Source organism: Chinchilla lanigera, unplaced genomic scaffold (assembly GCF_000276665.1).
Source record: "Chinchilla lanigera isolate Chin_1 unplaced genomic scaffold, ChiLan1.0 scaffold00071, whole genome shotgun sequence".
Classification (NCBI taxonomy): Eukaryota; Metazoa; Chordata; class Mammalia; order Rodentia; family Chinchillidae; genus Chinchilla; species Chinchilla lanigera.
Genome location: NW_004955472.1, coordinates 1,113,444 through 1,124,472, shown reverse-complemented (window position 1 = coordinate 1,124,472; position 11,029 = coordinate 1,113,444). Strand labels below are relative to the sequence as shown.

The 11,029-nt window shown below is 46.2% G+C and overlaps 1 protein-coding gene across 1 annotated transcript in view; it reads right to left on the bottom strand.

The window, feature by feature from the left end:
- Positions 1-396: 396 nt before the first annotated feature.
- Vcp (valosin containing protein) overlaps positions 397-11,029 on the bottom strand; it is a gene marked incomplete at its 5' end in the record, with an annotated part of 12,428 nt that continues 1,795 nt past the window's right edge. Inside the window, 14 exon segments of the mRNA XM_005401031.2 lie at positions 397-1,054; positions 1,221-1,375; positions 2,710-2,865; positions 3,113-3,421; positions 3,614-3,826; positions 4,069-4,191; positions 4,276-4,440; positions 5,133-5,245; positions 5,539-5,674; positions 5,751-5,884; positions 6,490-6,592; positions 8,435-8,566; positions 9,064-9,194; positions 9,914-10,056. Of these exon segments, the coding sequence (XP_005401088.2) occupies positions 949-1,054; positions 1,221-1,375; positions 2,710-2,865; positions 3,113-3,421; positions 3,614-3,826; positions 4,069-4,191; positions 4,276-4,440; positions 5,133-5,245; positions 5,539-5,674; positions 5,751-5,884; positions 6,490-6,592; positions 8,435-8,566; positions 9,064-9,194; positions 9,914-10,056 (2,119 nt within the window).

Here is an 11,029-nt window from a genome sequence, read left to right as displayed (position 1 = left end):
GGGATTTTCAAATACAACAAAAAGAGGCAAAAAGAATACCCACCTGCAAACAAGAGTCTACCTTTCTATAACCCTAAGACTTTTACAGGGCACCCAAATCTCGTCCTTGGTCAGGGTAAGGGTGTTTGCAGACCCACCTTTCCCCTCCACATCACATACAAGTGCAGGGAGCCACGTCGTCACAGAAGGAGCCCCACCATGCTGCGCCTCCACCTCAGTCCTACCCAGTGATGCCACACTTGGCGAGGCGGCATGAGGCGTCTCCCACTGTTGATCAGCAGTGGAGCAGAGTGCAGTCTTATCTCCAGGGTTCTACATGTGGAACCTGGCCTCGGCAGTGAAGGCAGCCCAAGGCCCTTCCCAGAAAAAGAAGCAGCATAGGGGCCAGCCTCAAGCTCCATTTTGACCCAACATTTATTGTCCTTTTACAACATGTCATTTTTTTGGTTTAGAAACTGCTTGTGATTAGTTCTCCAACGGTAACTCCAAAGCATGTAAAATAAAATCAACCTACTCTCTCTATAAACACCCAGCAACTGTGGCCCCTCTCCCACCTCTCCAGGTCAGCTAGGAGAAGAGGGCTCAGGCAGCACGGACTGAAGTGCAGATGCTTCACTGTGAGGGGTGGTGGCGGTGCCTTGGTTCACACCCCGCACAGGTTTCCTGCACTGGCCCAAACTACAACAGAAATGGCACAGGCCCAAGGCCCAAGGCCCAATTCCCTGCTGGTAATTCACTCTCTGCCTCCCAAATGAAAATTATTTTTATTTTATCGCTTTTGTATTTTTTGCAACAAAAATCCCCGTCCAGAGTCTGACTGATAACTGAACTGTTCAGACTGAGGAATGGAGCAGGCCGTGGGCGCACCCCTGGTCCCTCATGGGCAAGTGCCCTCACCCCAGGAACAAGGTCCAGCCAGGCCAGCTTGCTGCATGCTGGTCACATCACTTAGCCATACAGGTCATCATCATTGTCTTCCGTGTACACACTGCCACCTGTGCCACCTCCACTGCCCTGACTGGGGCCAGCTCCACCCTGATTTCCTGAAGGGAATCTGTATACAAGAGGGGAGCAAAAAAGAAAAAAAAAACAAAAACACCAATATTAGGATAGTTAAACTTTCTTAACTGTCCTCTAATTTCCTTAGGACTCTCACTGCCTTTCATGTGTAGACCCCCCAAGGTAACTTAGGAAATGCCCAATACCCCCAAACAGGTCACCTGAAGCTGCCAAAGCCTCGACTCTGCTGCAGCGTCTGGGCAAACATTTCATATTTCCGAATGTCATTGTCACTGACAGATCGGCGGGCAAAGCGCATTGCTTCTTCAAAGTGATCTCTGCGAATCTCTGGCACTGGATCATCCTCTTCTACCTCCTATAAAGTTAACAGACCACCAGCATTGTTAAGGTTCAGCCTGGACTCTAACCATGGCTTTGTCAACCTCCCATTACTGCAGTAGTCTACTGGTCTCCTGGCCCTCCAGTTCAATCTCACTAAGTCAACAGGCCAAACTTCCTGGAGTTACTGTCTTAAAAATTTAACAATTCCCCGAGCCTGGTGGCACATCCCTGTAAGCCCAGCACTTGGGAGGCTGAGGCAGGAGGACTGCTGTGAGTTTGAGGCCAGCCCAGGCTACATGGTAAGCTGAACTACAAGGCCAGTCTGAACTACATAGCGAGGCCCTGTCTCTAACAAGAAAAAACTCAATGCATTCGGAAAAAGACAAAAGCGTAGGAAGAGAAACCACAGCAGTGGTAACAAAGGACTTAGGAAAAGCCAGAGAATAGCCAGACGAATTTCTACATATAAACTGTTGTAGTAGTTGTAAGAAAATTTGTACGCATCTGTCAAAAAGCACACTGGTACCTAAAAAGGGTATGTATTACTTTATGACTATCATACTTCAACAAATCTAAAATTTAAAAGGAAAATGTCACGTGACCACATCTGTATTATACCCTACCTAGCAGTCTTGCTTCCAGTAACATACATCCTGTACACTTATACCCAGTCAGGGTTTCCCACTTACTGCAATCCTACTACCAAAGCAAATTTGGTGGCTGCCTATCCCTTTACCCAAACTCCACTCTCTCTTTACAGCCAGCTCAAACTCGATCTCTTCCACTGAACTGCCACCTCAATTGCTGTGACTTATGAGACTGCTTCCTGGCATTAGTACACCAATAGTTGTAAAGACTTTATTGGAGAAAGAAGACCCCCTCCAAAAGGTAAAACAAACCATTCATTCATTTATTTATTCACTAACCCCTAAACATGGAGCCAAAACAGTGGTAAACGGGGGAGATGGTTTAGAGCCCTAACCTCTGCAGGGCTCACATGCACACCACACATACACAAATTCCGGGAGGTCTCTTGATCCCTTAACCTACTACCTACTTCTAGGGAATGACCTATGGATCCTGGATTAGAAACCGTTTCGTTTGTTCCCCTATGTACCTAATCATACTTTGATTTCCTGAAGAACTCAATTTAGACTGAGCACGGGCCCTGCCCATCTCTTCTCAGCCTTACTCCAGACTAAACAGATCTACCTCAGTGCTGTTTTCTTTTTGACATCCTTTGACACCCTACTCCACATCTCAGTCGGGTCATCTTTCTAACAACCTTCTACTCTCAACTCCAAGGCATGACAGTCTATTCCCCGGCTCCCCACAATCAGCTCATCTGAGGAAGGAACGCAGACTCACCATGGCTGATGGGTTTGTCTGCCTCTCACGTTCTCGCCTTATCTCACTCTCGATGGATTCACGAATGGCCAGCTTACAAGCACGTTGGCAAATCTCTGTCAGGTCAGCTCCAGAAAAGCCATTAGTCATCTTAGCCAGGAACTCCAAATCCACATCCTAAAAAGAAGCAACAGAGCTACCGTTAGTCCTTCCTCCCCTGGGATACACTGATCTTTGGGCTACCCTAACATCAGTTTTACCCCATCATCTCCCACCCTGTTTTATTTCTGGTTCCAGATTATATTCATATCACCAAATCTTCCACCTTCCTGTTAGGCCAGCCCTAGCCCTCAAAATCTCCAATAGAATCTAATCTTTGTAGGAACCCAAAAGCACACCGCTGTCCTTTCAACAATGCACCTGCCTTGGCAACTGGGGACTTGCGCAGGTTCGCCTTGAGAATGGCGACACGGGACTTCTCATCAGGAAGTGGGATGTAGATGAGCTGGTCAAGGCGGCCAGGCCTTAGGATGGCAGGATCAATGATGTCAGGCCGGTTGGTAGCGCCAATGATGAACACGTTCTTTTTTGTGGACATACCATCCATTTCTGTCAGGATCTGGTTGATAACTCGATCAGCAGCCCCACCACCATCTCCAATGTTACCACCACGAGCCTTGGCAATTGAATCCAACTCATCAAAGAAGAGCACACAGGGAGCAGCTTGGCGGGCCTGTGAAGGGACAGATTGACTCAAACATTAACAAGACCACATCTTTCAGACATCACAAGGAAAATGAAGTGTCAGTCAATGACTCAGCTAAGCTGTCAGCAATAAGATGGTTTTGACTTTCCTACAGAAACAGCTTCTGCCCTACCTTGCCCACACGCAAATGATTAGGTAATTTGGCCTCATGTAGCTCACCTTGTCAAAGATTTCCCTGACATTGGCCTCAGACTCCCCAAACCACATAGTAAGCAGCTCTGGACCCTTGATGGAGATGAAATTGGCCTGACATTCGTTAGCAATGGCTTTAGCCAGCAAGGTTTTCCCACAGCCAGGAGGTCCATAGAACAGAACTCCCTTGGATGGCGTCATGCCAAACTTCAGGAATTTGTCTGGATGCTCCACTGGGTACTAGAAGAAAAAGGAAAGAAGATTCAGGGCTAGTTCCTTATTTCAAAGGAAAGCAAACAACGAAGAGAGGCACCCCCTCCACCAAGTTCTCTTGGAGTGGTTTTAATGTCACTAACTGGAGTGCAGCAGGTTTCTAAGTGGTTCTCTTACAACTCTAGTAGTGAACGTGCTGATGCCGAGACCATGCAAGTTAGTTGTAACATGCCGAGGCAGTGACTCGTCCTCAGTTCATGTTACCCTACCTGGACTAGCTCCTGGAGCTCACGTTTGACATCCTCCAGGCCTCCAATGTCTTCCCAGGTAACTTGTGGCACTTCTACTACTGTTTCCCGCAATGCTGATGGGTTGCTTTGACTCAAGGCCCACTAAAAAGACAGGAAAAATTGGGATGAGAGACAGGAGAGGGTCAAAGTACATTTGTGTGTACTTGGCATAGGGGTGGTCCTCACCCGGAAGTCATCCATAGTAACTGCCAGAGAATTCATGACCTCAGCATCAATGGTCTCATCCTCTAGGTCAATAAGATCCATCTTCTTGCGGATGGCCTGCAGAGCAGCTTCCGAACAAAGGGCTGCTAAGTCAGCACCCACATGCCCGTGAGTTTCATTGGCTACCTGCAGAGAAAATATCTACTGACAATCCTATTTCTAAGACTAACTAAGCTGGGTGCAGTGGCGCCCAACTACAGTCCCAGCATTCTGGAACACTGAGGCAGAACTGTTACTTTCAGCTCAACCTGGGCAACTTAATGAGATCCTGTCTCAATTTCTTTTTTTGGTACTGGGAATCAAACTCAGGACCTCAAACTCGCCGGGCAAGTGCTGCGTTGCAAGCTAAATCCTTGGCCCTATCTCAAACTTCTAGGAAAGGGCTAGTTAGGGACCTAGCTGAGTGTGAAGGCAACAGGTTCGGTCCCCAGTACTGCAAACGAAAGAGAACAAGAACAACAGAAAGGCTCAGCTACCTTAGAAAGCTCAGACAATAGAATTATGATCCTTCCTTCTGAATCATATCTCTAGGTCCTCCCATTTCTTTGAACACTCTGAATAGCAGACCGCTCACCGGCTGAGACTTAAGTACTCAAACATGGACTTGAGGCCAAGAATGAAAGCCGCCCTTAAACAATTCTGATTCATGCTAATGTATTCAACTTAGACACATCCCAATTTCCTGGTTCGACATCACTTCCTTTTCCCAGCCCTGATATCAAATCTGATCTCCTATCTTAAGTTAGGTCACTGGCCAGTTCTCTACAACTTCCGGGAAAGCTGTCCTAACTCCTGGCCAATTTTCACCACCACTCCACCTGTTCCAGGTCCACATCATCTGCCAGCTTCATGTTCTTGGTATGTATCTGAAGAATTTCCAAGCGTCCTGTAGCATCAGGGATTCCAATATCTACTTCCCTGTCAAAGCGACCTGTGAGACAGTGCATGAACATGGTCAGGGCTTGTTTCTGTCCAAAGGAAAGAAAAGACAGGCCTAATGTGATCACCTCACCTCAGGATTCCCCTAATATAAGCATTTAAAGTCTCATGACCCAGGAGACCCCAGGATATTAGGCAAACCAGGTGACTAGTCACTCTAGAGAACACAGGGCAAGTGAAAACAGTGCCTAGCCCTATCACTGTAAAGGAGCTTAAGAAATCAAGATTAGGTGAGTGGGGTGCTGGACAAGGCAAGAACAGGGCTGAAAGAAACAAGGTCCTTACCAAAGCGTCGGAGGGCTGGGTCAATGCTGTTGGGTCTGTTAGTTGCAGCCATCACTATTACATGTGCTCTCTGCTTTAGGCCATCCATGAGTGTCAACAACTGTGACACAATACGCCGTTCCACCTCTCCATGAGTCTGTCGGGAAAGGATGTCTGGTAAGTGAAGTCAGGCCCTTTCAACGCCCCGCCCCTCTCTTCAGGTAAACTCCTACTTTCTCTCTTTTGGGAGCAATGGCATCCAGCTCATCAATGAAGATGATAGCAGGAGCGTTCTTCTCAGCCTCCTCAAAGGCTTTACGAAGGTTACTCTCGGATTCACCAGCCAACTTGCTCATGATCTCAGGACCTAGAAGGATACAGAAGGGAAACAATAACTATACTCTTTCCCAATCACAAAAGAATCAGTTATCTTGTCTGCCTAGCCTAGAAATGATAACTCTGCCCACCTTCTCATAGCCTCCATCAGCCCTTATCCTAGGACAGCCAACAGGCCAGGCTGGAAAGAAGCCAAGGAATTCAGTATACTTTTCTCACAGCAAAGCTGAAAATGTGAAGAAAGCAGATGTTCTGTGACCTCTGGCCAAAGTAGGAGGCAGCATACCAGTTGGACCTCTACCACCTAAATATTATTCTCAGAGTCAGGTGATCTCAGCCCATCAGCCATGCTAAGTTCCTTGCTTAAATCCTTTCAAATAAACAAACACATACCTTTTCTTATGCCTGTTTGTTTCCTCTAAATGCCTCTAGCCTATCCATAGTCTTTTCTAAGGCAGAGAGGACAAGGAATATCATTGTAAAATGTATTTCCCTTGCTGCTTATCTGTCTGCAATGCAGCCCCACAACAGAAGATGCTAAAGTACATTCAAGGGCATGGGTGTAAGTGGATGTGCCTATGAGCTCCCAGCTCACAGGTGAGTCCACCCAGACACAAAATGAGCCAAGTCTCTTACCATTGATCAGGAAGAAGAATGCTCCAGTCTCATTTGCCACAGCTCGAGCAATCAAGGTCTTCCCTGTTCCAGGAGGTCCATAGAGCAGGATGCCCCGAGGAGGCTGACAAACCAACCCAGTATAATTAGGTTTAGACTCCCACTTTCCCCCAACCTCATTCTACAACAGCTTGACTAGTGAGTAATAGTAGTGCAGTGCAAGCATGCTGGGCCCATAAAATAGCTTGACTAGAGCTCTAGAGGGCTAAGAATAAGGATACAACCCTGGACAATTAAAAATGAGCCCTTAGCTGAGTATGGTGGCACATGCCACTCACTCGAGCACTCAGCAGGCTAAACGGAAGGATCACAGCAAGTTCAAGGGCAGCCTGGGCAACACAGTGAGTTCTAGATCAGCCTGAACTATACATGAAGACCTTATCTCATGCCAGGCGTGGTGGCACACACCTGTAATCCTAGCACTTGGGAGGCTGGGGCAGGAGGAGCATTGTGAGTTTGAGACCAGCCTGGGCTACAAAGTGAGCTCAAGGCCAGCCTGTATAGTGAGACCCTGTCTCAAAAAGACAAAAAACAAAAGACCCTATCAGAAAAAAAAAAAAAGAAAAAAAAAAAGGGAAGGGGAATGGGGGCGGGAAGAGCAGACTAAAGGGCCAGGGATACAGCGGATACAGCTCAGCACAAGGTCCTGAGTATGATTCCTGGTACCAAAAAGAAAAAAAAAAAACAAAACCAGAGACCGTATGTCAAAAAGACAGAGCTGGTGACGGAGCTCAGGAAAACAGCACCCATTTGATGCCAGTGCCACAAAAAACCCACACAAGATCTACTCTTTACTCTCTTCACTGTCAGAGGCTCGCTCACTCACTCCAGTAATCACAACAATCTAGGATTTACTGCCATGCTGAAGTGCTTTTCCTTATGTTCAACTGTAAGTTCTCCTCTTTGAAGCTGTCTTTTCTGTAGCCTCATCAATTGGCAAAACGCTGAAACTGCCCACACAGGATGAAATTACCTGTACCAAGCTTACTAAGCAAAGCAGCAATCCCATCTTCAGTGTGTCCCATGATGTACAGAAGCTCACAAAGCTACACTCTAGTAGTTCTTAAATATTTTAGATTCAGGACCCTTAGCACTTTCAAATTTCCTTAACTTCTACCTCTACTGGATAATGCTCTTGAAAAAAGAGCAAACTATGATGACATCGTTTTTATTTTTTGAGACAAGGTCTTGCTATGCAGCTCAGGCTCTTGCCTCAGCCTCCCAAGTGTGGGATTACAGGTGTGTACCACTATGCCCAGCTTGAGAGTGTGTTGTTTTTTTTTTAAAAAAAAACAGGGTCTAGGAGATAAAAATTGCCTTTATATTTTTTTATTTATTTTGTTTTGAGGCAGGATCTCTATGTTGCTCAGGTTGGTCTCAAGCTTGTGGCCATAAGCAATCCTCCCATTCTCCTGTCTAAAACAGCCAGGACTAAATATAGGTGTGCCCCTAACCACCTCCCCCACTACTTGGAATTGAATCAAGAGGCTCACACAAGCTAGGCAAGCAGAGCTGCATCTCCAGCCTGTTTGATTTTATTTAGAGACAAGGTCTCACTAAACTGCCCAAGCAGGCCTCATACTTGTAATCCTCTTCCTGCCTTAGCCTCTTCAGTGGCTGGGATCACAATGTGTCACCACACCTGATATATACGTGTGTGTGTAATATGTATATGATACATAAAAGAGTACTTAATTAACCTGCTTTGCTACTGAACATTAGTAGCTCTAACAAATTTATTTTTGAATATAAGTAGCTCTTTATGAATTTATTATTCTTATAACCCCAAAGAATATACTATTGCCCCACTGATTCAAGTTATACATGAAAACAGTTCTGTGACTAGAAACTATAGAGCCATTCATCATCACCCTAGACCCACTGCTCCAGAACCCAGGGTGCTCACCTTCACACCAATTGCCTTGAAGAGTGCAGGGTGTCTCAGGGGCAGCTCTACCATCTCCTTTATCTGAGCTAGCTGCTTCCTGCAGCCACCAATGTCATCATAGCCTACTTCATTCAAGGACTCTTCTTCATCCTGAATATGGAAGAGACAAAGACAGGAGAAGGCATAAATACTCTATCAGCAGAGGTGAATTTCACAAATCACTATCTGACACAGCAAATCTGCTGTGAGTCTGCAAAGGGTCTCCTCCAAAGGGATCCTGCCTCAAAGAACCACCATAAAAATCCCAAGGCAAAAAATTCTAGCACAACTCTTTGCTCTGACACAGCCCTTAGCTTTACTGGAAAGGACTCCCTAAGGCCAAAAGCCTGAAACTCTGGGGACAGGCGGAGGCCTGGATGTCACCATCAGCTATACTAGAAAAATTATTTTAACCACTTGTACCTTTTAGGTTCAACCTAGAATTCCTGATACTAGGTATTCTAAGAAACATCGAGGCCCAGAATGAATAGCTGGGAGCTTCCCATTTTCCAGCTTAGTTCTAAAGAGCACCCAACCTTGATAATTAACACATGACTGTCATGATAACTAACAACAAAATAATTACAGGGATCAGGGTGTAAACTCACCTCTCGCTTGATAGGCTCTCCTTCACAGTGGATCACTGTGTCTGGAGCAACTATACAATAAGGGCTGGGATCTGTCTCCACTACTTTGAACTCCACAGCACGCATCCCACCCCGGACAAGGAAAATGTCTCCTATGAGAGCAAGACAAGAACATTAGAGATGTCAACTATAAGACCAAGTAAAAATTCCTCAAGAGACCTTAGGGTCGAAGGGTCAAGTTCACTAGATACTGTTCTAACACCCTACCTCACATTGTCTTTGCACCACTGAAGAGTAAAAAGTTCCTCTGTAAAGCACCCCTCTGCCACTTAAGAGTGCAGAAAATAGAATCTGATGTCTTTAGAAGCCCATGAACTTTTAACTTCCGGGATATAGGAAGTATAGGCTTTCATTACAACCACCCCCGCTACAGCTGTGAACTTTGAACCATAACACAGCCAAAACAGACCACCTTCTCCAACAGATACATGAAAAGACAGTTCACTTTCCTGGAGCAGAGGGAAATACACATGAACACAAGGTAGGATATACATGTGTGCACAGATACATGAAAATGAGATCATTTTCATGAAAACGAGGTCATCCAGGCGGCGTAGCACATGCCTATAATCCCAGCACTCTGGAAAGCTGAGGCAGGAAAATCTCAAGATGAAGTCCTACCTGGAGTAAGACCCTGTCTCAAAATAAAAATGGGCTGAGGACATAGCTCAGTGTGAAGGCCCTGGGTTCAATTCCCAGTACAGACATACAGAGAGAGAGAGAAAGACAGATATGAAAGTGTTCCAAGGCTACTCCCAAGTATTCCTCCAGACAACCACCCTTAAACTCAGTTTCTAGAATTATAACTCACCTTTTCGGATGGGTCGATAAGCTTCCAGAAAGTACGGCTTAAGGTATACCTCAAAGAGATTGCCGGTGATACCCTCTACTGTGTCATCGATGGGCAGCACATGGATGCGTTTGCCATACTTCACGTCAGGGCAGGGCTGGATGCTGAGGGTGACAAGGAGACTCCACATTACCAACCACACTGCAGCCTCAAGCACTGGGTGTCCAGAAGGCCTGGCACAGAAAGCTGATGGTGAGCGAAAGAGAAAAGGCAGGAAGGGCTTTAGGTGAAGAGAGGAAGGAGATCAAGAATGGGAGGGCTCCGGGTGTGGTGGTGCATACCTGTAATCCCAGCACTCGGGAGGCTGAGGCAGGAGTGTTGCGGAGTTCAAGACCAGCCTGGGCTACAAAGTGAGCTCAAGGCCAGCATGAACTTAATAGCGAGACCCTGTCTCAAAAAGCCAAAAAAGAAAAAAAAAAAAAGAATGGGAGGGCAAAGAAACAGCCAAGAAGAACCAAGACAGGTCACGTTCAGGGTAGGGTAGTAGTGGAAGCCACTAGAAGAGACTATAGGGCAGCACATTCCTAATCAGTGAGCCAAAATTAAGAGCAGATGAAAGCCCCACAGCTGGGCATGGTGATGCACACGTATAATCCCAGCACTGCCAACCTGGGCTACAAACAAAGTGAGCTCCAGGCCAGCCTGAACTGCATAGAGAGACCCTGTCTCAAAAAGACCAAAAAAAAAAAAAAAAAATTCCAGCACTGAAGTTAAGGAGACTGAGGCAGAAGGATTTCAAGTTCAAGCCCAACGGGCTGGGGATTTAGCTCAGTGGCAAAGCGCCTGCCTGGCAAGCACAAGGTCGTGAGTTCAATCCCTGGTACCAGAAGAAAAACAAAAAACAAAAAAGAAATCAAGTTCAAGCCCATTCTGGGCAACTCAGTGAGACCCTGTCTTGAAATAGAGAAGGCCAAGCAGGTAGCTCAACAGAAAGGTCCTGGGTTCAATCCCCAGACCATTAAAAAAAAAGAAAGAAAGAAAACAAGGGATGGGGATATAGCTCAGTGGCACAAGTGCCTGCCTGGCAAGCGCAAGGTCCTGAGTTCAACTACCAGTACCAAAAAAAAAAAAAAAAAA